The following is a 27,862-nucleotide window of genomic DNA, read 5'->3' as shown; positions in this document are numbered from 1 at the left end:
GGGCGTTGGTGAGTCCAAACGGCATAACCAGAAACTCATAATGGCCATTGTGGGTTCTAAAGGCTGTCTTGTGGATGTCAGCCTGGTGAACTCGGATCTGATGATACTTGGACCGCAGGTCTAGTTTGGAGAACACTTGTGCTTCCCCTAACTCATCCAGCAGTTCATCAATGAGGGGTATCGGAAACTTGTCCTTCACTGTAATCTGGTTCAGGGCCCGGTAATCTACGCAAAAACGCCAACTACAATCCTTCTTCTTCATTAGGAGTACAGGGGATGAAAACGGGCTGGTGCTGGTCTGTATATGCCCTTTGTCCAATAGCTCTCTTACTGCCTTCTCAATTTCCAGCTTCTGGAAATAAGGGTATCTATATGGCCTCACATTGGCCGGTTTGGAATCTGGTAAGAGGGGTATCTGATGGTCATGGGCCCGGGGTGGAGGTAATTGGTTCGGTTCCTTGAATATGTCACCAAACTAATCGAGTATCGATCGTAGGGCCTTGTGCTGGGCTTCCGTGGGTTGGTCACAGCTCTGATTGTTTAAAATTGGTACTGTGGGCCGAATGCCTAAGTGCATAAACAAGGGCTGTCCAGCATCCTTGGAGGCCCGTATCATGGAAGCTAAAGTATCACCTTGGGGACTAGGGGGCCGCACCCCTTGTAAATGGCAAGTCTGTCCATCTTGGTAAAAATCCATTGTCATTTTGGCCCAATCAAAAAGTGCAGGACCTAGGCCATGCAACCAATGGATTCCCAAAATAATATCAGCCCTCGAGAAATCCAATGGGTGGAGATCTACCACGAAATTATGGCCCTGTATGAGGATCTTTTCCTTCTTACATACACCATCACATAACATCTGATTCCCATTAGCTACATGGATCGAAAAGAGAGGAGTGGGTTGTATAGTCATACCTAGTTGCTTTGCCAAATGACAAGTGATGAAATTCAGGGTAGAGCCATTGTCAATCAAAATCATCACAGACCGGCCAACCAATCTTCCTTCTACTCGCATGGACTGAAGAGGGTTGAGGCCCATGAGAGCGTGTAAGGAGATCTCGGCTCCGACAGGTTCTGGTTCGTCTGATATCAGTTCACAGTCTTCAATGTTCTCTAGTTGTGTCCCCTTCGGCTCTTCCTCTGCTTGAAGGAGAAACACTCGCTGGACCCGACACTTATGGCCCAGCCCAAACTTGTCATCACAGTTGTAACAGAGGCTTTTCTCGCGTCGGGCTTGCATCTCAGCCCATGAGAGGCGTTTGAAGGGCATAGTGGGCCTGGGCAAAATGGGCTTCCGAGAATCCCCAACTTGTTTCATGGGTTGCTGTTCGGCCCGCTGGGTAATCCTCACATTTGGGTAGGACAACTTGCTGGCTCTGCGCATATTGTCGATTTTCTCTTCTTGCAGGCGAGCCAAACCCACCGCAGCCATGACTGTCGCCTGACGGAGAGCCCTCACCTCCAGGCGGATGTCCTCTCTGAGGCCTCCCACAAAACACCCTACTAAGGCCTTCTCCGGCCATCCATGTACCCTGGTCGCCATTCTCTCGAACTCGAGCTGGTAGTCTGCTACCGTCCCAGTTTGCTTTAACCGAGTGAGGAGTTCGTCGTAATCCACGAACGCCGTTGGCCCAAAACGGATGCACAGGGCTTCAGTGAACTCCGTCCACGTTATCTAAGGATGGGTTTGACGATACCACTGGAGCCATAGAATCGCGTCTCCTTCTAGGTGAATGGAAGCGATGGAGACGCGCTGGTGTGCAGGGGTTTCGTGGTACTCGAAAAATCTTTCTGCTCTGAAGATCCAAGGAATGGGATCTCCACCGGAGTAGTTGGGGAAGTTGATCTTGGTGACTTTTCCGGCGGGGTAACGCCCAGTTCCTTGGCTGCTGGAAGCAGAGGCTTCCGCCCCTGCTGGGTGACTAGTTTCGCCAGATTGTTGCTGAGAGGCGATGCTGGAGACGACCATCTTGAGTTCCCTGAGTTCGTTCAGCACTTGGTGGAACCCATCTCAAGCTGGTCGACTCTATCATCCATGGTAGAGGAACGTGTCTGCGGCATAGCTGGCCTGCTATCTGGATAGCCTGGCTCTGATACCAACTTGGTGAGATACCGCTCACCTCGGAAGCCCCTTCGAGGGTGGCTTAACCTCCTGAAACAGAAGATGGAGGGGAAGAAGAGAAGGGAAGGTAGGAAAGGAGGGACTCAGTGAGAGAAAAACAAAGGGATATTCATTCACACCTTTCATTATATGAGTATGGCCTTATATAGCTGGCCTACAGGTGTAATCATAGAGGGAATATCCTCTGATTTACAGGGTAACTAACTCTGGAAAATATCATGGAGGGAATATCCTCTGGCGGCAGAGTAACCAACTCTGAGTGTAACTAACTCTGGGGCTCTGTCACATGTCCTTTCTGCCTCCTTGTGAACTGCTGATGGGTGGTGGTCTGCTCCACTTCCATGTTGGGTTCGGAGGAAGTATTTGAGTCCCAACAGCCTGTTTGTCTGCGATTAAATTGCGAACGCTAGAGATTCTCTGGATGGGCCTTGAGGAATGTCCAGCCCATGCCATGATTTTGTAGCCAGTCATTCTTAGCTATTTCATTCTTGTATCTCTTAGCAATTATGATGCTTGAATCTGAAGTAAATAAAAGAATTTAACTATGGATAAGAACTAAATAAAGAGTATGTTAATAACAACAAATTCATCATGGAGATGGATGCAGAACTAAATAAATAAAAAAAATCAACTTCTCTACATGCTAGAATTTTCTTAGTCACACGTATCCTCTTTGTAGCTTTGTGCGAAAAGCTTGACCATTCTTATCCTGCTCTTGTTGACTAGAATTGCCCTGTACTCCTTTGGTTCTCTTGGTTGGTAAATTAAAATTTCTAGTTGCTTTCATGTGTGGTTGCTTTTTGGGTCCTTGTCGCCATTTCCTTTGCCTGTGAAGTTTAATATCACAACTTAGATGATACTCTGCATGGTTTGTTTGCTTGCAGCATCTGATCCAAAAGAAGCAGATATCATTTGGACAAGCATGCAAGTGGATGAGGAAATGAAAAAAACTACTGGAATCACAGAAAATCAATACATAAACCAATTTCCTTATGAAGCTTGTCTTGTCATGAAACATCATCTGGCAGATACACTTCAGAAGGTTAAGCAGTTTACTCCTTAAGACAATGTCTTGTTGTGATCATGGATTACTAAGCTAAGTTATAAATTAGGGGCATTGACAATTTGGTTGCATGATGGTTCCTCATATGTACTAATCAATGGGATTTTTAATATTCTGCCCATCTATTGTTCTAACAGTTGCAGCTCATCTGTGCTGAGAAAAAAAAAAGGAACAGTTGTAGCTCATCTTGTAATACATGCTTTATGCTGCCTGTTAGCAATTCAACAATTCAAATACTACAAGTAGGATAGTCACTAACCTCAATCATTTTAATTTTCTTCTACAACAGGCACATGGTCGTCCTGAATGGTTCCAACTTACTTATAGTCTAGAAACACATCTATCTGAATTGATTGGTGACTACTATGTACGCAGAAGAGATGGGCTTGACAATCTGTGGATTTTAAAACCATGGAACATGGCACGGACTATTGATACAACTGTTACTAGTGATTTATCTGCTATCATACGACTTATGGAAACTGGTCCAAAAATATGTCAGAGATATATTGAGCATCCTGCTCTGTTCAGAGGGAAGAAGTTCGACCTCCGTTACATAGTTTTGGTTCGTAGCATGAAACCTATGGAGATATTTCTCTCTGATGTTTTCTGGGTATGTAGGTTAAACCTGTGAGCACCATGCAAAACATTGCTTTCATTTATCCAACTTATCTGGTGTAGATGACATTTAAGATGCAATCCTTGACATTGAGCTCTTTTTTTCTCCCCCCAGGTTAGACTAGCAAATAATACATATTCTTTGGACAAGGCCAGCCTTTTTGAATATGAAACTCATTTTACAGTTATGGTAAGTTCCAACAGTTTCTTGGTAGTAGAAAAACCAGCTTCTTTAGCTATAATCCTGAAGTTTTATTTCCCCTTTTTTCCTTTCTTTTTTTTTATTTTGCAGAAGTTCATAAGAAAGTAAGGTTTTGAATATGCTCTTTTATTGGGGGTTCAATTGCAATTTGAGTCAAAGAACACCTGATCAATTTTTCCTGATCCTCTTCGTTAGGATTCTAGCTGTCACATTTTTGCATATATTCCGTCCACACTTCCAGATTACCTTTTCTAATTAATCTTATGGATTTCAGAACTACATTGGAAGACTGAACCACATGAGCACACCAGAATTTGTAATGGAGTTTGAGGAGGAACACCATGGTATTAAGACCAGCCTATATGTGGTTTATAATATTCATCTTTCCATTCTTCCCCAAGCTGATCGAGTGTCTGCAAAACCTTGTGTTGACTATATTTTCACATTCACTGTATTTCTTGCAGTTAAATGGCTGGATATCCATAATAGGGTCCGAAATATGATCCAAACTGTGTTTGAATCAGCTGCAGAAGTCCATCCAGAAATGCATAGTTCAACATCTAGAGCCATGTATGGGGTGGATGTGATGCTGGATAGCTCTTTCCAGCCAAAGTTATTGGAGGTAAGCTATTGAACAAATATGTAGACGAAAGTTTATGTTGGGGGGCCAAAGGACCTATATATTGTTTAGGTCCCTTATTTGACAAATGATCTTTCATTGGCCATATCATGCCTTTTATGGCAAGAATGGGCATAGACATTGTATGAAAAATTTCATGCAGGATTGGAAACAGGGAAAGAATCCATTAAGAAAGAAATCAATTTTCTCCCAATTCCTTGTTGGGTGACAATTTTGTAAATTTTGGGCGATTTGGGTTCTAGTTTTTTATTTTTCCTTGTTAGCTAGTATTTGAAGAAAGGGGTTAATCATGTTTAAAGGGTCGGTTTAGTTTATAGGATTTTATTGTAGAGTAGTTAGAATTTTGAAAAGTTGATGAAATCACTCCATTTTTCTTTCAACCTACTAAGCTTGTCCATTTTTTCTTAAAAAAAAAGGTTGTCCATTTTGCATAATTTTTTGTGTCATTAGATAGGTAATTGAGTTATTTATCCATCAAGACCAAGATCTCATAAACTGGATGTGTTTTCAAGGAGTCGTAGCCTTTTTACTGATAGGGGTCCATCTGTTACAAGATTTTGGTCTTATTATTTCTCTCTTATAGTTGTTTTTTATTTGTTTAGTTGAGTGAAGAGATATCAGAATTCCTTTAGGGGTTAAGAGTCCTTATTTGAGTCATGGGTTTTATATAGGTATATCTTACTTTTGAGAAGTTAGAAGTTTTTAGTCTAGATTAAAGTGAGATCTGAGCCCTTATGTTTAATCTTACAACTGAAGTCATTGTAGTTGGTATTTTAGAGCTGAACTAATGGAATGAAGAGTTTGTTTTGAAATTTCATGGTGGGTTGTGGGTAAGAGTGTTATCTTCTCTCCCTTTTTCTTCTAAGGTTTAATCTTTCTTCTCTTTCTCTCTTATATTCAAATCTGAACTTCTCTTTCATGATTCAAATCCATAATTTCCTTTCCTTATCACATTCATCATAGTAGGACTTCCTTCTTCCCCTACATTAAAATGTTTTTTGTTTAAGTCTGTTTTTCACTTGGTATGTATTCTGCGGTTGGGCCGTCTAGACACTTTGTGGACATGGAGGGTTTTTTTGACTTTTCCTCATAGAAACTTACCTGGGTTCTTTCTGAATTTAAATTGTGTTTGTAATTTCTACATTGTTGCAGGTTACCTACTGCCCTGATTGCACAAGAGCATGCAAATACGATACAAAAGCAGTAATCGGAAGTGGTGGTGTAATCAAAGGTCGGGATTTTTTCAATCATGTCTTCGGTTGTCTCTTCCTAAATGAAACCACTCATGTAACCCAAATATAACAAGCCTTATGCGGGAAGGAAAATATTGTACAATCTGCAAGGTATGTAATTTAGATATTAAATTTTCAGCTGTATAATTGAGTCTTTTTTTGCCTTGGAGGATAAGTGTTATTAGCTTTTTCTTTAGGGCATCAATTTTGCTCTTGAAGTACATCTCCACCCAACACCCAACATGAGAAACCAAGCAGGATTTTGATTATGTGGATAGTAGTTGTTATTGATTTTTAATATACATACATATTTGTTATGAGGTAACTACCTCCAATGAAAAGTATGATTATTGGAATTAATCATATGATTCTTAAGTGAAAACGCATCACTTAAACTAATATATTCTGATTTTGAATTTGAAGCTTGGACGTCTTTACTGTTGAACTTCATTACAGACATCATCCTTGTTGAGCAAATAAGTTTCTGATCCCCCTCTTCCTTTTCAATAAGCTAATCGTCACTAAACGACCAAGTTCTTTTCCTGGTTCTTTCTTTGCTGATATCAATTGCATTGTAGTTCTTCATTGATGGTTGGAGCTTGGAATTTGAATTTGGGTTCTCATCGAAGGTGGAATTAAACCCACCAATGAATGGCACTTACGTTACCTGGTATAAGATATTTATTGCAAAAGAGGGCGGTGGAGTTTTTATGGCAATATTCTTGGATAAGTAAGACGATCACCAAGAGACACTCTTTACATGGCTGAGGTGGAACATTAGTTTTTGAAAGCAATAAATAATGAAAAATCAAATAAATCACACAAAATTGAGAGGGTTAAAGATTTTGAAGAGAGGAACTGGTGAGCTGACAGCTGCGTATGTACGAATGTACATGTGTGTGCGCAATTGAATTGATTTAAGTTGGGCTATTATTGTTAGACTCTGGCCAGGCTTTGTACCCCTAACCAAGGTTCAAAATATTGATAATACACTGTTAAGGCGTATCGGCCTGTATAAGTACTGTTTTTTATGTGTTTTTTTTTTTGAAATTGGTTCAGAGGGGCTGGTTTAAGGCCAGTCTACCCCTGAACCACTCACCGTGACGAAATTTTGATCCTTGCCTAACATCATGTCGAAGTCGATCCAAACCTCAATTCTGATCTTAACTTTAATTTTAATCCAATTCAATCATATTTGGTTTGGTTTATTTTGACATAATTTCTTCACTTTTTTTTTGTTTTCATTTTTTTTAATGCTTAAAGTTATTAATGGGATTGTGAGCTCCTAAATTGCTGAATTTTGAGTTGTAGATCATATCTACATGTTAAAAGCAAGGTTATCCATTAATCCATGTTGTCATGTTTTTTAGTTAAAACACTATTAATATTTTTATTTTTAGTCATTAACTTATATGTTCATATTCAAACCATTTATAATTAGATCAAATATGGATTCATGCCTATTGATATAATCATATTAGATTCTGTTTAAATATATATGTTCATATATATTAAAAATTTATATTTTTATGTATTAGTAAAGTTGATTTGAATGTTGTGTACAAGCTTCATACAAGTAATTCTAACTTCTTATATACTATTCAATGTCCGATTGCAAACCAAATTATAGTTGAATGTTATATCCGATGGACAAGATCTTACTACTTTGAATATTTTTATCCATTTACAGCCTTACCCCTAACAATAGAAGTTTCCTCCTGTTTCCGGTGATACTCCGTACACATAAGGAAATGCATAATGTGGTGTGATTATATCAAATTAAAACAATCCTGTTGTGGTTATATCAAATTAAATAATTTTTGGGCCAAACTGTCAAATCATTTATATGATGCTCTGCATGGAATTATAACATAGAAGTAAAATAAAAAATTGGGTTGTTTTACCAACAAAATATATTCTAATCATCAACCAACTTGATCTAACACTGCATATCTCACATGAGGCTGGAACCCACCATGTATGAGATGTGCAGTGTGGAGGTCATGTTGATAGGTTGTTGGAATGAATTTTGTTGACAGGTGATCCGGTCTCTAAAATTAATGGGCAAAAGAATCATTGAAGGAAGAACTAAACAAGGTGGACTCATCATTAATTAACTAAAATTAATTTTGATAGTAACGAAATGGAAATTAACAGATATATACATAGGTATAGATGGAGGAGAGGAGGTTAGGACTTGGGAGATGTTGAGCCTCCTGGTTATCTGTTCCACTTGGTTGAACTGGAGAAACAGATACGTGATTGGTCCAGCTTTGTATTATTCCATAGCTTTTTGTAGTTTTTTTTTGATAAATTGCAAAAACCCCTTTGTGTGCAACTGTGATAATCATCCGCTGAACTTTCACTTTGCCTTAATATACCCATGGCCATCAAGTCAGATAATAAAATGTACTAAACTATCAAAATATCTACATGAACTTGTTTTCTTTTTCTTGTCTTTTTATCTTAAACCTTAAATGACCCGAAAAAAAATTGAATACCTCCATTTTCTCCAAGCAAAACCGGCTAAAATAATAAGAATCAATTTATTGATATACAAAACAAATTTGTTTAAATTATTGTTTCAATGAACTTTTCATCTTAAAATATAAAAACTATTTACTCATTTCTCCAATGAACCAAGAAAAAACAAATGAAACTTTAAATTTATATTTAGGCTGTGTTTGGTTGCAATGCAAATAAATTTGCACTGATGCAAAACCATGACCGTGCAAATGATTTGAGTGTATATTCTGCCCTATTTTTGATTAAAATTTTAACTTATTTTGTTTGATTGCAGTACAAAAGAAGTAAATTAAGACGTGAAACAAAATAGAGTAAAATTCAAAACAAAATTAAACAAAAATTTGCATTTTTTACATTTGCACTCCCTTGCATTTGTATTAATGCAAATTTATTTGCACTGCAACCAAACACAGCCTATCAAAAAAATCTCCACCATTTCATTGAATATTGAATCCAACCTGAAATCTGCAAGGAATTATTAGAGTAATCAAGAGGACTTTCATATTACATTTAGAAAACCAAATAAATCAATTTATTCAAATAAATAAACAAGAAAAAGGGTAATTTAAAGATTTAAAAACTTTTAAATAACTCGACCGAACTTTAATTCAGGGAGTATTTATCACAAATGAAAGTTTATGATGTAATTGTCACTAATCCTATAATACAGGGGTTTTTGTAATTTTACCCAGTTTCAGTTCGAACAGCAGAACAGCAGAGGCTCAGCCGCTCAGGAATGACACCAAAAGGAAATCTGAAATCATACATTACAAAGACCATCTTAATTTCGGTCCATCCAAGCCCTCCGTCTGTGCGACCCCATCAAAAAGAAAGGTGTTGATCTTTTGAATGTCTAACACGTGGCGAGTTAGCAAAGCCCAGACAGCAACTACGAGTCATGTGTCCCTGAGCCAACTCCTACCCCCAACACTCTCCGGTTTATAACAGGGAATAACAATCAACGATTGATACCTTGGTGGTTCAAGAAAATTGAGAAATCGGACGGGCAAGATAATAGTTAGACCACGATCGGGTCCATTCATCCGCTGCTCTAGGATTGTCTTTCAGTCACAAGACTCATCACACCTCAACATAGTTCTAACTTCAGCGGGAAAGGGAGAGGTCATACCGTCGTAGAAAGATTTCAATCTCCGCATCTTCTGTATTTGTTTTACCATTTTTTCCTAAAAATTGACAACAAAGAGAACCCTAGAAGATGTCTCACGATAGACACTCTTTGTCTACTTCTATAACTCCCGAAGAAAGCAATCTGTAAGTTTCTCACGATAGACACTCTTTTGATAATTTGCTCCTTCAATTCTATTTGCAGGACCTGATCCGTAGCACAACACAGTCTGATGTATTTATTTTATCCTCTCAGTTCTTTAAGTTAATGGGTTTGATTGTTTATATTTTCTAGCAGTTTCAATTCAATTAGCTGGGACTTCATGATTTTAAAGATGTAGTTCATGAATTTGAAGAATTCACCCTAATAAAGACAATGCCACAAGGAGATCGTCAGAATTGGTCACCTGTAGGTGCTTTTGATATTTTGCACTTGTTAATCTAGGACGGATTTCTCTTCTATCAGTTCTGGGATTGATTTGATACTCACTTTAGAAGGGAAGAACTCCTTCCACAATTTAATTGGAAATTGGAATTTTAGCATTGACCATAGGCTCATGACAATTGACACATTACCATCTTGCATTGATTTAGTTATAAAATGTTATTCGCCCTAATGTTATCTAATATAACTGGTTGTTTCGGGTTATCACATTGTTACTTATTAATCAATGAAGAAAAAGAAAGAGAAGAGTAGGAGAAGAAAAGAAAAAAAAGAAGAATGAACAGGCAGAAGTATTCAACTCACTTTTATCTCCCTCACTATTTTTCTATACAAGAACTTTGCATATAGTAAGAAGGTCCACCACAAACTAAGTAGATGCTTTTCTGCTAAGACAAGCTGAAGCAAATGCAATACCCAATTACCCATCCCAACTATATGGGGTTGGCTACATGTTCTGCCATTCCGTTTTGTTCATTGCCATAGCATTTGTTAAATTCTAAACCCTTAAATCATTTCTTACCATTTCAACTTATGCCCTTTTTGGTTTGCTTCCTAGCTCTTCTAGCCCCCTGAACTTGTGACAAATCACCTCTTATTGGTGTTGTAGATGGTATTCTCTGCACATAACCAAACCGACTTAGTCTACTTTCCCTCATTTTGTTACTTACTGGGGCTACTCCTATGTTCCTTTAATAACTTGTTTTTGATTCTATTTTTCCTAGCTTTCTCACTCATCTGTCTCAACATATGCAGCCAAATTCGTTTTATGGACATGTTGCCTTTTTCATTGCCCAACACTCTATTCCATACAACACTGCTGGTTTTACAACCGTCTTATAAAACTTTTCTTATAGCCCAAGTAGTATCTTCTATAACATGACACTCTGGATGAAGCCTTCTATTTTGCCCACCTTACTCTAATTCTATGGGTGACATACTCCTTAATCTCTCTCTTGTTGTAGATTCTCAAACTAAGGCAAAGGAAGATGTCACATTGAGTTATTTTTCTCCCAAAAATTTCAATAGAAATCTTTTTGTACACAAATTCATCAACTAATATTTTTATATATGCTGTTTTCTCCCAAACAAATTATTAACTGTATCATTGATTATAAAAACTTAATCATTTTCAAATGTTTCTCCAGTGGTACTCTTGTGGTGCATGCATTTGCTTCCTATATTTAGAACTGCAGTCTGATGCATGTTATCTATGTTGCAAATCAAGGAAATTTATTTTCTTTGTTTTCTAACTGAGGGCCATCTTTCCTGCTTCAGGTTTGTTGACATATTGCATGAGGCCCCTTTATATGGTCATCGTAAGCCTACAAGGATTCTTGGGAGTGCTCTGTATTGTTTTTTGTTGGCAAGTACAAGCTATGCTTTGTGAAAGTGCAACTGTCTTGCATGATTAATCCTATTCATATAGAACATTTATTTCTTGTATTATTTCTTTATTCTGAGATAATATCATAAACTTCCTTTTAAGGAAAGCTATCAATTGTTGATTCTATTTCCATTTCTAGGCAGGTTATGCTGTTGTGGCTGTTGCAGCTCCATGGATATTTCTCCCCATACAGAAGTTGGTCCCGCCATTGCTTTGCAGTTGTAATGCTGCTCTTTTGATTGTTACAGGTCTTGTAGTGGAGCTTCACTTGCTAAGATAGTTTCATTCTTTTATGAGCTTTTTGGTGACATAACTAGAATTTTCCATTTTTGATGTCAAGCATGTGTAGTCAATTACATTTAAATAGATTTAATCTATCATATAAATTATTTTCAAATATAGAAATTTTCATGACAAGAATACAGGAGTTGCAGAAGCAGTGACCTCCCCAAACTCTTTCTCTTTCTCTCATTCTCTTCCCTCTCTCTCTTCTTTCACTTCTCTTCTCTCCCTCTATCTCTCTCTACATCATCCTCAACATCTACCGCTGACTACTATTTTCATAGACACACCTGTTTCATCTAGTACTCTCGCCTGAAATCAACGATCCGATGGTTTTCCTTTCATCTTCACGATAGTGACCCACTTCACATAGCACTATACATCGATTTCAGGGCAGTCCCCTGTTTCAAGATTCCCAATCATCGATTTCAGTTTCAGAGCTACTCTTTTCGTTGCTGGTAGCACTATACATCAAAGAGTTTAAGAAATAGTAAGAAAAGGAGAATTCAATTGCTACTTGTAATCCCATTGTTACAGATCTTGGCATCCCATTGTGAAGTGATTCTCGACAACAAACAGGTTTGTAGCCGATGCCTATATAGGGAAGTGTGACAAGGTTTGGCCTACTGACCATATGCTGATCAGATATTGAGATTTTCTCTGGTTATTAAGAAAATGCCAAGATTGAGACTTAGTGAATGGAAAATGATTTGGTTGTTTACATGGTACATAAATTTAAGAATGCCAGCTTTTTGTGTTGTTTGAAAAATGTGAGAGCTAGATCTATATGATGTTCTGGTTCCTTGATCGCTGAACCCACAGAATACAAGATCCATGTTTATATTCAGAGAACACAAAATGTGAGAGATGGTTGTTTACATGGTTCCTGGGTTGGCTTCTATCCAATCACCCTCAATCTTATGACAATCCATCTACAACTATAGGGGAAAAGGAGAAAAGGGGGAAACTGTAGAAATAAGGGACACCATGTGTATGATTTGTATCACATGGACTTAAGCTTAAAGGATAAAATTGGCAAGAGGTTGAGTGCTCGGGGTGAAGATGTTTCGAGGTAGATCTCTTCGGAAAGATCAGAGAGGTGGAAGGAGATGGGAAGCTAGGAATTGGTATAGGGGTGTAGAGAAGGGGGCGAGGAGGAGACCGGACTTCTCTTACAGTAAGGCGGTTACGACTAGAGTTTGGCCGAATTTTGGGCAGTCTGAAATCAAGAAGGTGGAGGACAGACAAATGATATTTATAGAGTCCCAAGGCGTAGAGGCTAGAAGGAGATTCCTGAGAGATTGCTTGGTGGGAAGATTTCAGTGGAGGGCGGGTTTTCAAGAAGTGGAAAAATGGGTAAGTAGATGTTGGGAGGAGGTGGGAGGAGTGAAAGTAAAGAAATTAGCCGATGACCTCTTCTTGTTCATATTCTCGTCGAGGTCAGCGACGGCTTGGATCCTTAAGCAGGGTCCAAGGAAAATGGGGAGAAATCATCTCTTTCTGGATTGGTGGGGGGCAAGTTCTGGCTGCTTCTATCCGGAATCAAGCGAAGATTCAGACCGCTCAAAAATCATCTGGGTGAGGGTGTATGGTCTTCCTCTGATACTGTGGTGCCCGAGTGTGATCAAGAACATAGGGGATGCTTGCGGTGGTTTCGTGGAAACCGATGACTCCCCTGAAGAGCTTTCAACCTGTGGGTGGGTTCGAATGAGGGTGAAAAGGTCTGGGAAGATTCCTGAAAAAGTGGAGGTTGTTGTGGGGGAGTCGGTATTCGAAATCTGTGTTTAGCCTGAGTCGCTGCCGACGGTCCAAAGTTGGACGCAAGAGATTCATGAGAACAATCAGTTCCGATTGCAGGGAAGGAGCTCGGAAATCTCTAACACGGTGGTCCTAGAAGACGAGGGAGAAAGCTCATTGCCGCAAGAGTTCCATAAAAGGCCATTGGGTTTCAAACCGCCATTGAGTAGCTCGCCGGAGGTCGACGGAGGGGAAGAAGATGGTCGTGGGATCAATATGATCCGTCCACAAGCAGTTCCGCTGGATGGCCAGGATCGTCCTCAGGTTGAGTGCTTTGAATCTTGCACGCCAGAATTAATGAAGGGAAGAAGTGGGGATTTTCTGAGGGTGGAGGATTTAAAAACTCTCATAAAGCAATGCATTAAAGAACTACACATGGAATCAAACGTGGAGGTCTCGAGGTTTAAGGGGAGGGAGGCTCGACAAGGGGCCGGATCGGATTCCAAGGAAGATGAGGAGATTCAGATTTGGACTCAGGTTCCGGATCCGGGTCAAGCTAGATTTAAGTCCTTGTCTACCCGCTTTACTCAATTGGCGAAGAAACTTGAAGGTAAAAAGTTTTTTAGTGAGCCTCGGTGGCCCACTGGTAGACAAACAAATTACAGTCCGGTTCGGTTGGAACCGACTTGGGTTAGTCTGCCATCCAAACAGCAGTTGAATCCAAGTGTTGGTTCTCCTCTAGCCTACATTCCTAGCCCTAATAATATGGCGATGGGTGATCTGAGTCAGGCTGCTACTTCATCTCAAAAAGTTCGATCTTCTTCAAAAGGTGTGTGGGAGATGGACTATAGGCAGCAACAAAGTCAAGAGCTGCCTCTGGTGCCAGTGGAAGAGATAGTGGAAGAGACTCTGTTGGTGGCGACCCCTATTGCGGTGGTGGGTAATGAGGTTCATAGTGGGAATGTGGGAAATTGTCTTGATCAATCCAGAGAGTTGGGAAATAGTGGTGTAAGCCCCAAGCAAATGAGGAGAAGCAATGGAGAAGTCTTGTTAGGAAACAAGGGGAAAGCGAGTTCATCAGCCGCGGAGGTAGGCAAGGACAGTAAGTCTGAAACTAATCATTCTTCTTGGGTGACATCGAAACTTCTGGGGCTGGGGACTTTCCTGGGAATTTCGATGGAGGGGATGGAAGCTGATACTATTAAGTTCTTGGAAGGAATTGAATAAAGAGTGCTTATGGAGAGGGGAAAATTGGCGGCAAAAAAGGGGGACTAAAAACAAAGAGAAGCAGAGAAGTGATGAGATTAACTTGGTGTCTAAATGATAAGGCGGGGAACAGTGAAGGGGCTGCAAGGGGGTCTAAGAAGATGTGAAGTGTGGGTCCTTTTCTTTAGTTTTTTCTTATGGAAGTGAAAATTCTTTCTTGGAATGTTAGAGGACTGGGGTCGGGAAGGAGGAGGAGGATGGTATGTGATTCTTTGAAGCAATCGAAGTCTAAGATTGTCTTGCTCCAAGAAACTAAGCTAGAGTGGGTTGATGCTGCTACAATTCGAAGTGTTTGGGGGGGAGGGTCAGGTCAGATGGAAGGCCTTGGCTGCCTTGGGGAGTGCTGGTGGAATTGTGAGCCTTTGCCACCCTACTTTCTATTCTTTGGTTTCTTGCAGAATTGGTAATTTCTCAATCACTCTGAGACTGAAACTACAAGATGGAAAACTTATTCAAGTCACAAACGTTTATGGTCCTGTTGATGCTAACTTTCGGGTGGCTTTTTGGGCAGAATTATCAGATTTGAGAGACCCTCAGAACTGTCTTTGGGTAATTGGGGGTGATTTTAATGCAACTATTTCGGTGGATGAGAAGAATACAGGGGGTAGAAGAACTGGTTCGATGAACATGTTTGCTGACTTCATAAACAGTATGGAATTAATGGACGTCCCAATTCAGGGTAATAGATTCACTTGGACCAATGACCAATCTGTCCTGACCCTGGTTAGGCTGGACAGATTCGTGGTTTCTTCAAACTGGGATGAATTCTTTCCTGATTTCAGACAGCTTACCCTTCCTAGACCGATGTCCGACCATAGCCCTATTCAGCTTGTTTGTGGTCTTCGTGAGAGTCAAATCCCCGTTTAAGTTTGAAAATGTTTGGCTTGAGGAGGAAAATCTTATCCCCTTAATCAGCTCTGTGTGGAATGAGTTGCAAGTGGAGGGCTCTAGTTCTTTCGTTATGGCATCAAAATTAAAGGCTGTCAAGGGTAAACTAAAAATTTGGAGTAAGGAGAAGAATATGAAGTGGGTTACTGATAAGAAGGCTTTGTTGAGCACCATTGTAGAGATTGATAGAGCTAAAGAGGCGGGTCCCTTGTCTGAAGATCTGAGACTTAAGAGGTCAATTGCAAAAATCAGATATGATAAGATGGCAGTTGAGGAAGAGAGGAAGTGGAGACAAAGAGCTAAATCCATTTGGCTTAAAGAGGGGGATAAAAATACAAAGTTCTTTCACAAAATGGCAAATGCTCGTGCTAGGTTCTCTTCAATCAGTAAGCTGGTGTGGGAGGACAGGTGTGGTGAGTCTAGTTCTGAAGTCAAATCTGTAGCTACTTTCTATAAGAACCTTTATAAAGAGAAGTGGGTTCAGAGACCTTTTCCCTCCGAGCTCCAATTTAATAAGTTAAATGAAGAGCAGAAAATCTGGTTAGAGAGACCATTCTCAGAAGAGGAATTTAAGGGTGCAGTAAAGAAGCTAGAAAATGATAAATCACCGGGTCCTGATGGGTTCTCTAATCTATTCTGTTTAAAATGTTGGGATATTGTGAGGAGTGATCTGATGCAGGTGTTTCAGGCATTTCACACTAATGCCTCCTTTTAGAGAAGTCTGAATGCAACTTTCATCACTCTTATTCCAAAAATTGAGGGGGCTGTCAATATAAAGGACTTCAGGCCCATTAGTCTCTTGCACAGTTTCTACAAAATCTTGGCTAAGGTTTTGGCTGAAAGAATGAAGTGTGTGTTAGGCAGTGTTATCTCTTGTAACCAAAGTGCTTTTGCCCCGAGTAGACAGATGGTTGACTTTGTTCTCATTGCTAATGAATTGTTGGAGTCCAGAAGAAGAGAGGGGACCCTAGGTGTTCTGTGTAAACTGGATATTGAAAAAGCTTATGATCATGTTAACTGGCACTGCTTGGATCTGGTTTTGGAGAAAATGAATTTTGGGCAGCTTTGGAGAAACCGGATCAGAGTTTGTGTTAAGACTCCTAAGTTCTCCATCTTAATTAACGGGCAAACGACAGGGTTTTTTGGAAGTTCAAGAGGTTTGAGGCAAGGTGACCCTCTCTCTCCCCTACTCTTCATTTGTGTCATGGAAATTTTCTCTCTCTTTAGCAAGAAGGCTGCTGAGAATGGGCTTTGGGAGGGCTTTGTAATTGCTCCGGGGAAAGAAAAAGTCAATATTCTTCAATTTGCTGATGACACCTTATGCTTTGTTGATGCTTCTCCTAATCAACTGGAGGTGGTGCTTGGAATTTTGAGTTGCTTTGAGGTGGTGTCTGGCCTTAAGGTTAATTTGAGTAAATCTCAGATTATCCTTGCAGGTCTTGTTACAAATCTAGAAGTTTGTGCAGAAGTTATGGCTTGTCAGACTGCCCATCTTCCGGTCAAGTACTTGGGGCTCCCTTTGGGAGCTAAGTATACTTCCTCTCAGATTTGGAATCCAGTGGTTGAAAGAATGGAGAAGAAATTGGCTTCCTGGAAAGCTAAATACCTTTCTTTTGGGGGGAGAGTGATTTTGATTAAGAGTACTCTTTCTAATTTACCTACTTACTACCTCTCCCTATTTCCTATTTCTTCCAAAGTGGCTAACAGAGTGGAGCAACTACAGAAAAATTTTATCTGGAGAGATTGGGAGGAGGAGAAGAAGGTTCATGTTGTAAACTGGGATCAAGTGTGTCTTCCTAAGGAAGTTGGAGGGTTGGGAATAAGAAAATTGAAGAAATTCAATTCTGCCCTCCTGTGTAAATGGCTTTGGAGATTTGCAAATGAAAGAAATGCTTGGTGGAGAAAGCTGATTGTGGACAAATATGGAGTGGACTGGGGTGATTGGAGATCCAATTCTCCTATTTCAAGAGGGATAAGTTCCATTTGGACAGGTATAATGAAGAACGCTAGTTTATTTGAGGAAGGAATTGGTTACAACTTGGGAAATGGGAAAAGAATCAAATTTTGGAAAGACTCTTGGTGTTCTGAAGTGTGTCTGAAAGATGCCTTTCCTCTCTTGTATCAAATTTCTGTAAATCAGGACTCCTCGGTGGCTGAGAATTTCAATGTGGATGGTAACTCTTTCAGTTGGAACCTAACTTGTAGGAGGCGCCTCTTTGACTGGGAAATTGAGGAGAATGCAATTCTGTTGGGCCTGCTCCAGAACCAGAGGATTGACTCAAACATGGAGGATGCTTGGAGATGGAAATGGGAAGCTGATGGCATGTTTTCTGTTAAGTCTATGTTCAGTAAGTTGATAAGTTCAGGTCAGGAAAACTTTCCAGCTGGGCAGATTTGGAGCTCATTCAGTCCTTCTAAAGTGAAGTTTTTGCTCTGGACAATGGCTTTAAATAAATGTTTATCCAAAGTTAATCTAGTGAAACGTGGCATTCAGATTTCGGATATGTCATGTGGCTTATGTGGTGGGGTAGTAGAAACTACTGAACATCTGGCTTACATTGCCCAGTCTCGAATTATATTTGGAGGCATTTTCTCCAAGCTTTGGAAATCAGCTGGGTAATGCCAATTTCTGTGAAGGATCTGCTGTTGTGTTGGCAGATTGAGGGTCTCAGCAAGAAAGGTATCTTGGTTTGGAAGACTATCCCGGCTGCTGTGCTTTGGACTATCTGGATTGAAAGAAATAACAGAATTTTTCAGGGCAAAGCTAAATCTTCAGAGGAAATGGTGCAGATAGCTGTGGGTAAACTTCTGTCCTGGGTGTCGGCATCGGAGTTGTTTAAAAATCAGAATTTGAGTCTGTTGTTTAGATCTCAGAACTGGTTGTATCTGTAATTTGTGGTGGCTCTAGGCAGCCTCTAATGGCCTAGGCTCCTTTGTACTGGTTCTTATTTTAATAAATTACCTTACCTTTTTAAAAAAAAAAATAGAAATTTTCATGTTAGCCTGTCCTCTTTACACTATTTATTGGATACAACTGAGGTTTGAACTTTGAAAACAGATGTGCCAGCCTTTTGGGTTTGTGATAGTCAGTGTTAAACATTTTATTTTTATGCACGAAAATGAAACATGCTCCTGTATCAAGTTTACATGGTTCAAAAAATATGCTTTGCTTATTTGCTTGAATTGCTGTTTCCACTTAGAAATGCCTCTTTTTTCTTCTTTTATAATTTTTGGAAAAAAATGGCAAACTAAAGATTGTATTAATGATATCAGCCAGAAAAACCTCTGCTTGTATAGCTCATGTGCAGTGTGTTGGGGTGTAAAGGGCCCAAAAGTGATGCTTATTTCTGTCTCTGTCTCTGTCTCTGTCTCTGTGTTTCTCTCTCTCTCTCTCTCTCTATATATATATATATATATACAGATAGATAGATAGAGAGATAGATATTATTTAGTTCTACAAGCTTTATTCATTGTCTGGGTGTTGGATAAATGCAAGTCCTGGAACCATATGCTTGAACATTTGCATCTCTTAACATTTTTCTATGTGTGTAGCAGCAGCCGTCCTTGATATTTGTACTTCTCTTTTGTTTTTAATAAAGAGGGCGCACTTTTTTTGTTCAGGACTGTATTTTCTTTCAAAGAATCATAAGAGTGTAGTCTTCTGTATGCATTGGATTGTACCAGCAAGTCCGGACTTTGTTCTTTCTGGACATCCTCCAGAAAAGAAAAAAAAATAAACTTCTCTAGTGATGGGCTGAGTTAGTAGCCCATTTTGTGAAGTGGTAGGAGATCACTTTAGTTTTCCATATCTCGTGGCTTTGTGGAGGTGTATCTGGAGTAATTGTTATTATTAATTGGAAACACAATTAGAGCTTCATGTTAATTAATTTCCTAATTACTGAAAGCGATAGAATGAATCACTAGTTACCAAGTTAAAATTCAAATTTCTTTACTGGCCCTGGTATTTGCTATGTGTATTTGTTCGACTCTTGAGTGATGTTGGAGTTCAATGTCAGCATGTGCCAAAATCAACCATATACTAGTTTTTCACATCATATAATATGTATTGGAGGTTTTTTGAAATAAGAACCATCAACCACCCCTCCCTTGGGAACCCTGTAGAGAACACTGATGTGGGCCCCACTGTGTTCGTAGGACAGCATGTGTAGTTATTTGTTTCAGTTATAGTAGTGTCAGTTTGAGTCAGTTTGTTAATTCAGTTGTTATTTATTTCAGCTTTTATTTACTTTATTTATCATGTAAGTACTAAGGGCAGATGTGTCCTTTCCATTATGTACTGAACATAACCTATAAATAATAAGAGAGTGGCGGCGGCAGATCTGTTAGAATCTGTCCCTCCTTTCAACCCCTTGTGTTCTCCTGTTTCTCTTCTATTCTTTCTCCTTTCTCTCACTTTTCTTCTGTTTTGTAAACCTAAAACCTATTCGGATTCAAGACTGATTACAGTCTTGATCTTCTACTTGGTATCAGAGCCTATCTAGGGCTTCTCTTGTGTGTCTAGTCTAGCCGACCACATGAGAACTAGCTAGGGCTGGAAGCTTATGAAGAAGTATTCGGTGGCTGAATCTTGGAGATTACCAGGAGAGGTTCGTAGCAGTTGAAGACTTGCCGCGGCTTGCAGAGAGTTGGTAATCAGGAAGAAGCAGCGAAGGTTAGGGTTCAGGTAACCCTGGAAGGCAGTAAACCGAAATCCATAAGTAAGTCTTTTTTATTGAGTTTCAGATACTGCAATCAGTCGAGATAGGTTGGACCTATCTAGAAGGAGAGGCCGAACTGTTTTTAAGTTTGTTTCTAGGGTTTGACTGTTGGGCCGAACCCCCCCTCTCAGAGGTGATTAGTTTTTAGGGTTTCATATTGCCCTACAACAAGTCCCACTTGTGCGGACTGCTTGGAGAGTGCAGCTGAGCACTTATTTCAGACTTACAATTGAAACCCTAATTTTGCTCTCACAGCAGTGGGCCCCATAGTAGTGATTTCAGAAAATAGCATCTCAGATTGACAGGCTACCTGGTACTGTGCATGCCGATTGATTTCAGATCAGATTTGAGTTGATTTATTGCATATACTGTGATAGGCGATTGATGTCAGATCAGATTTGGGTTGTTTTCAGATCAGATTTCGGATCAGATCAGATTTCAGATCAGATCAGATTTGTGTTGGTTTCAGGTCAGATTTCAGACCTGCTTGTTTTACTCTGTTTTCTGGTATAGTGGCTCTAACAGTTTGTAGCCATTGATTCTTGATCAAAGATGGAGTTTTAGGGTCAGGGATAAAGTAGTTTTGGAAACAACAGTTATGGTAGTGTATCTGAAACCGGGTTTCAGATTACAACTATGAGATTTGATGGATCAAATTACTTGGAGTGGGCTCAATCAGCCATGATGGCTATTGGAGGAAGGGGAAAACTGGGTTACCTCTTGGGAGATGTGAAAGAACCTTCCAAGGAGGACCCAACATACACCAAGTGGGTTCAAGAAAACTATTTGGTTATGGCATGGTTGTGTAATTCTATGCAGCCACATATCAGCCGAAATTACTTGTGGGCAAAGACAGCCAAAGAGATATGGGATGTTGTGAAAGAAACAGGAGAACACAAGGGGTTGAAAGGAGGGACAGATTCTAACAGATCTGCCGCCGCCACTCTCTTATTATTTATAGGTTATGTTCAGTACATAATGGAAAGGACACATCTGCCCTTAGTACTTACATGATAAATAAAGTAAATAAAAGCTGAAATAAATAACAACTGAATTAACAAACTGACTCAAACTGACACTACTATAACTGAAACAAATAACTACACATGCTGTTCTACGAACACAGTGGGGACCACTGCAGTGGGGCCCACATCAGTGTTCTCTACAAACCCTATAAATATTAGTTTAGTTTTTTGTTGGTAAAAGGAAATTTATTTAAAATAAAAGCAACAAAATGGAAAGAATACACGATTTATACCAGAGCAATGACCAAAAAGACAGAGTCCAGAGAAGCAACACAGAATTCGCAATTACAAGAACACCGCAAGCCCCAGACTTAACAGACTGAGACAAGAGGCAAGCCTACTACCAAGTACCAACTGCAAATAATAATGAAATACCCAACTCAGAGGGGGAACCCCCAACCTGAAAATACCAATTAGTAGCAAACCCAATCCCATCCAAACTGCAGAATAGAGAATGCCATCATCTTATTCCCCTCTCTCATTGCCTCTTCATATATATCCCTTTGTTACATTCTTTTGTTCTGTCTACAACTTCTGCCGCTATTCAAACTTCGTTCCATCATAACGTGGTCCAGATGTTAACAAGTCTTACTTGATAGGAACTATGGGTTTTACTGTGACAGCTATTTTTTATTTTCCTTAACATCTTTTGGTCATCTATATAATTAAGAGAGGCCTACAGTTGCAAATCTGTGAACATACATTAATATTAACTACTTTTGTTTCAAGCCAGGGGAGCTATCTTATGGAAGATATTCCTTTTGCAGTAAAATGGGGCATTTGGAAGGACAGAAATCAAAGAATATTTGAAGGTCAATTGTGTCTATTGAACAAAAGAATGCTAATACATTAGCTCGTACATAATGAATTGGGCCACGGCCCACAGCTCACAAAGACTTTCTTAAATTGATACAACCCCAATTCCAAGTTAGGAGTTAATTCAAGACTAATTCAAGGTGGAGATTGTAGTTTATTTTGAATTCATATCTATATTTGTTTTATGGTTCATTTTATGTTTGAGGTTTCATCCTTCCTCTTTTTGTAATGATCATATATAGATACCATCGCTAAAACAAAATTTGTTATGATAAAAAAACTATCTTCCATGATATTCAGTTTGGTTGTTGGTGCTGAGTAGGATTATGTGGTAATCATGTAGAATGATATTTCACTTTACTCATTAATAGATTTATAAGCAATAGCTGCTCATTAATAGATTTATAAGCAATAGTTGATGGTCTAAGATGGAGTTATTGAAGGTCTGCTAATAGGATATAATATTACGTTTCTGATTTTTTATATGGCAGAACGTATGGTGCATAAACTTCGCTGTGAAGCAAAAAAAGTGAAGTAGTAATAAAGTGAAATGTCATAGTTAACATCTTTAATGTTGACATTGTTAAAATCTTTGTTAGTGTTTACTTTATTGTGCAGCTTCTGCACCATAGTTGAACTCTTTTTATTTTATTTTTATTTATTTTTTGATAAATGAGAGTAGCTTTATTAATTCAAAAAATAGTAGTACATTGAGCCTAGGAAGAGGCACGAGGTGTTACCTCCCCCTAGGACTGAGTCATAAACACTAAACAAACACAAGCCTGAAACACAGTTACAAAGTGGCCCAAAACAGATCTCCCCTTGACACCCCTTGCTTGGCCAAAGAATCAGCCATTGCATTTGCTGATCTGCTGACCCACTGAAACCTGACTGACATATTCCTTGTCAGCCATTTAACTTTCTTTAACAGATCCTTGTAGCCCCAACAAGCTGTCTCTGGACTTGTCAACCAGCCCACTACTACTTTGGAATCCCCTTCTACTATCAAATTATTCACTCCAAGTTGACTGGCCATCTGTATACCTTGTACTGCTGCTAGTATCTCTGCCCTTACAGAATCACCAACACCCACTGGTCCTGAAAATAAAGACAACATGTTGCTATCTTTGTCTCTCAGAATCCCTCCTATTCCAGATGGCCCTGGGTTACCTTGGCAGCTACCATCAAAATTCAGTTTTACCACTCCATCCGGTGGGGATTCCCATTCAGCTTGTGATTTGTTCTTTGTGGAGACTGTAGAAGCCACTGCTGCTCAGTTTCTCCTTAAGTCATCAAACAAGTAATCTGCCAACAAGTGTGAAGATTTTAGCCATGAGACTGTCCTTGTCATTATGCATTTCTTAATTTCAGCAAGACTTCTTTCCTTTTCTTGAAATATTCTAGCATTTCTCTCCTCCCATAAAGTCCACAAGGTAGCGGCTCTGATATATTTCCACATTAGCTTCTCTCTTTTTGTCAATCTACCAAAGGCAGCCGGAATGAACAGTAGCTTTACTTCGGAGGGCAAGTTCCACCTGCACCCAAATAGTGCAACAACCCAGTTCCAAATATTGGCAGCAAAAGAGCACGATATCAGTAAATGGTTACAGTCCTCACCCTTCACTTTACACAAGAAGCACCAATTTGGGGACAAACACAAGTAAGGTTTCTTTTGCAAGTTTTCCACCGTATTGATCTTACCCAAGTAGGCTACCCAATAGAACACTGCTATTTTAGGAGGAATTGGCCTTGACCAGACCTCTTTAACAGGGAACACCTGAGAGGAGGGATTGGAGCAGAGGGCTTTAAAGAAAGAATAAGCACATTTCTGTTTTTTATTCACATTCCGGTAATGACTCAGCTAAGGTGGTGAACTTATGGCTTAAGATGCTATGCATTACCAAACTGGAATGATAGCATTCAATGTGGCTTCCAAACATTCTTTTACCTGGCATGGTTGTTAAGAATAAGTTTTACCTGTATTTTTTTTTTTTATTTACATTCTGGTGATAACTCTGTTTCTAACTTTGTATTTAACCCTGGCATGGTTGTTAAGAATTACTTGCAATTTTTTTCCTGTTGGATAACACTGAAGGCGACCGCTTTCTACTATGATTTTCAGGAATTTTTCAACAGTATTTGGTTTATCAAGTTCAAAAGGTGCGCTTGCAGGTAAGCTTATTGCTTTATAATTAATTTGCCAAGGCTTCTCCTATTTCTCCAAGAGCTGAGAGCATGTAGACATGCAATTGGCTTTTAACACATTGGGATCTTGAGCATTCAAAACAAATATACATATTCTATGCATTCTTTGGTTCTCTTGGCAGACTGTTGTGATTTCTGCAATGAAATGCACAACTTTTTAATCCTTATTAGCTTCTTTTGCTATTTATTAAGAAATGAGAAGGATTTCAGCAACGGCTTGTAGCACCCACAAATGGAAGTAGGGGCTCATTTTACTTGTTCAATGGGGAGCCTGGAAACTGCATCTTGAAGATTTTGATAAAAAGGGCAGCCTAGTGTACGAGGCTCCCACCAATGCAGGGTCTAGGGAGGGACAGATGTATGCAACCTTACAAAGAGGCTGCGTATACAAAGAGGCTGTTTCCAAGATTTGAACCCTGGCCACCCAGCTTGCAATGGAGCGACCCAACCATTGATAAGTGAATTTAAATTGTCCAATCATATTGAGTTGCATTTAATGTTTTAAAACGTGAAGGCCAGATGTAAGGCATTCCACTACCTAGAGGCGTGAGGCGTAGTTTAGAACGTAAGAGGCATAAGCCTCCCGTACACAAGGTGTAAGCCTCCTTAAGAGGAGGGGGATGAGGAAGACAAGGAAGGAGGATCTAATTTTTCTTTATTTTTAATAAAAAATCTTTTATATTAAGAGGAAGAATTCATAGCACTAGTTGAAGAGGGGGGGGGGTCTTCCCTTTCTTTTTCTTTCCTTTCCCTTTCCCTTTTTTTTTCCTGTTTTCTTTCTTTTTCTTTCTGTCTTTTTATATGAAGTGTGCATGAGGTGCATGAGGTGTACACCTATACCATGCCTCACAGAAAAAGCGCATGAGGTGTACGCCTTAGAGGTGTTAATGCCTTTGGTATATGCCTCAGGGTGTTTTGGGGGTGCTTTGCCTGGAGGCGTGCCTCCAGGCATACACTTCCCACACCTTTCAAAACACTGGTTGCATACCTCCCACACCTTTCAAAACACTGGTTGCATTTTCAACAGAGGAACAACAAAATAGAATTATGAATTGATCTGCATCATCATCATCATCATCATCATTTAAGCCTTGTCCCAACCATATGGGGTAGGCTACACCAAGGTCCAAAATATCGATACGCCCGATATGCCGGTAGGGGCGTATCAGGGGGGCCGGTTTAGGACTCCACCCCCTGAACCGGTCAGACCCCCGATACACCCACTGTAGGGGCATATTGGAGGGGTCCCAGAACGATACATATCGGCCGATACGGGCTGATATGTGTTGATACTTTGAACCTTGGGCTACATGAATCCTGTTTCCTCAATCTGTTCCGTTCAGTGCCATATCCATCGTGAAATTAAGGGTGCTTAAATAATTTCTTACTATTTTCACCCAAGTCCTTTTCAGTCTGCCTCTGGCTCTTATAGCCCCTTCAACTTGTAATAGATCACTTCTTCTAATGGGTGCTGTAGATGGTCTTCTATGTGTGTGATCAAGCCACCTCAGTGTACTTTCTCTCATTTTATCACCTATTGGAGCTATTTCTAGGTTCCTTCTATGAAGTGATCTATGAGTTTAGAAAAAAATGTTGTACCCTAATTTGTGGCTCAGGATCCTAGGAGCTACCCCTTCATATTGTTGGGCTATTTTTAACAACCAGTGGAATAGAAGAATGCACATTAAACAAACTGCTTTTCATTTTTTCTCTGCTCCTTTATGAGTTGATACCTTGCTTTCAAGAAACAAGGATTAGATTGTGAAGTATACATGGTTTTTTAGAGCATTTGTTTTTTTGAAGAAGGTAAAGTATTGTTTTTTCCCCATTTCTCTTGGTCAATTAAGTGAAACCATGTAGGCTTCAGCCTTCAGCTATGGCCATCTATTCTACAGTTCATTAAGTAGTCCTGGAATTAGCATTTCAAATTTTTTTTTTTTTTTTTTTTTATGTTTCTTTTCCTATATCAGTAATTGTTTGATATATGCAGTTTTTTTTTCTGTTTTTTTCTTTTCCTTTCTTAATGATTGAATGACATCTCTTGACATGGTTCTATGCTTTTCATCTTATGTATTGTTGTTGAAAAACATTTAACTGAATGCAGTTGGAAAGGTTCCTTTTTTATTTGCTGGTACTTCAAACCACACGATTAACTTGGTCATCAGTTGAGTTAGTTAACAAGTCATGAAATGTTTGTTCATTTTGTAGGGTTACTATGTTTTCAGCCAGAAGTTGAAGCACATTATTCGCCTTCCTTTTTCCACTGTTGCATATGGTGTGTACCATGTACTTCCAAGCTGTTTTATGGTCGTCTCAAGTCCTTGAAGTTGCAAGTAACAGAACTAAATTGCTAGGAAGATGGTTATATGAGGAAATTTTCTTTCTGTATAATGGTTTATCTGAAGTTGGTCTTTTTATATTTCACCTTGGCTAGATCATCTGTATCTGTTTGAATCGTTTTCTAGGTTGCTGAGTTCCTTCTTTAGTTTTGTACTTTAAAAATGATCTCTAGTTGATTTACAACTTCAGCTGCCCCTCTGTAAAAAAAAAAACATGACAAGAAGGCTGGTGGCTCTTTTACAAGTCTCTCCTGCCACAAATCTTTCAAATCAATTTGAATCTATATACAGTTTTTTCTTTGGTTTCAATGTGCATGATGTAACCTGACCTATATTATCAGGATTCTTATTTTCCCTATGAGTCATTTTGAGGACTCTTGTTCATCCTAAAGTGTCTATTACCTCTCTTGTCAATTTTAAGCTTCATATTGGCATTGTTGTGTTTTAGCATTCTTCAAGAAGAATGGCATAAATTCAAGTGGTGCTTCACCTTTGAATATGCTAGGGTATTTGAGGAAATTATCCAATCCCAGCTATCTGGGGTCTTGGAGGCTGGCGGGGTGGACTGGATATGGACCTAAACTTTGGATTTTTTTCTTTTTTGTTTTTTGTACAAACTGGCTGCTCTCAGACTTGAACCTGCATTCTCATGCTTTGCAGCTCGAGATTTTACCATTACACCAAGAATAAAAGAATAGTGGTAGGAAATTTAGTCCTGGTCTGGTAAGTGCTGAAGCCGTGGAATGATGGCACGGGAAATGTAAGATGAGGTTGAAGCATTAAATGTTTGAAGTCGAGTGGAATATTCTTAGTTTCATGGAGAAGCTTGTTATATATATATATAGGATTTCATTAAGAATTAAAGATTAAACTTAATACAACTGTTGGCTTTGCCCAGAAAAGACTTGGCCTATCTACTCCCTGTTTGGTTGATGCATCTGCTACCCCATTTGCAGTTCTTCACACCCAGATGAAGCTTGGATTTAATTTCTTTGCAATCACATCAAGTTCCCTAAACACATGTTTGTATTTCCAGGGTGCTTCTTTGAGTTGCTTTGCCGAATGAATTACTAGCTGTGAGTCACCTGATTTCTGCCTTGACTGAATCTCCTAAGCCAGCTGGACTTGAATACATCACAGCCACCAAACCTTGATGGTCTCTAATCACTCCCCCAATGCTTGCTCTTCCCGGGTTGCCCATAGAGCTACCAACAAAGTTCAGTTTCGGT

At 39.4% G+C, this 27,862-nt stretch overlaps 2 protein-coding genes across 3 annotated transcripts in view; both read left to right on the top strand.

The window, feature by feature from the left end:
* LOC104600552 (tubulin-tyrosine ligase) overlaps positions 1 to 6,353 on the top strand; it is a 32,540-nt gene extending 26,187 nt beyond the window's left edge. Inside the window, exons 10-16 of one of the 2 annotated variants that reach the window (XM_010263567.3) lie at positions 3,007 to 3,164; positions 3,475 to 3,798; positions 3,919 to 3,993; positions 4,280 to 4,349; positions 4,470 to 4,627; positions 5,798 to 5,988; positions 6,301 to 6,353. In XM_010263567.3, coding sequence (XP_010261869.1) covers positions 3,007 to 3,164; positions 3,475 to 3,798; positions 3,919 to 3,993; positions 4,280 to 4,349; positions 4,470 to 4,627; positions 5,798 to 5,947 — 935 coding nt within the window. In that variant the 3' untranslated portion in view covers positions 5,948 to 5,988; positions 6,301 to 6,353. Of the gene's footprint in view, positions 1 to 3,006; positions 3,165 to 3,474; positions 3,799 to 3,918; positions 3,994 to 4,279; positions 4,350 to 4,469; positions 4,628 to 5,797; positions 5,989 to 6,074; positions 6,238 to 6,300 lie in introns of those variants that run through there. The other variant, XM_010263566.3, reaches the window with a different exon arrangement.
* Positions 6,354 to 9,334: 2,981 nt separating this feature from the next.
* Positions 9,335 to 27,862, top strand: part of LOC104600551 (protein FIP1-like) — a 57,202-nt gene continuing 38,674 nt past the window's right edge. Inside the window, exons 1-5 of the mRNA XM_088892962.1 lie at positions 9,335 to 9,675; positions 11,249 to 11,340; positions 11,501 to 11,605; positions 24,212 to 24,261; positions 26,503 to 26,569. Of these exons, the coding sequence (XP_088749088.1) occupies positions 9,620 to 9,675; positions 11,249 to 11,340; positions 11,501 to 11,605; positions 24,212 to 24,261; positions 26,503 to 26,569 (370 nt within the window). The 5' untranslated portion in view covers positions 9,335 to 9,619. The remainder of the gene's footprint in view (positions 9,676 to 11,248; positions 11,341 to 11,500; positions 11,606 to 24,211; positions 24,262 to 26,502; positions 26,570 to 27,862) is intronic.

Source organism: Nelumbo nucifera, chromosome 8 (assembly GCF_055504915.1).
Source record: "Nelumbo nucifera cultivar China Antique chromosome 8, China Antique-T2T, whole genome shotgun sequence".
In the NCBI taxonomy this organism is placed as follows: domain Eukaryota; kingdom Viridiplantae; phylum Streptophyta; class Magnoliopsida; order Proteales; family Nelumbonaceae; genus Nelumbo; species Nelumbo nucifera.
This window is presented reverse-complemented; position numbering and strand designations above follow the sequence as displayed.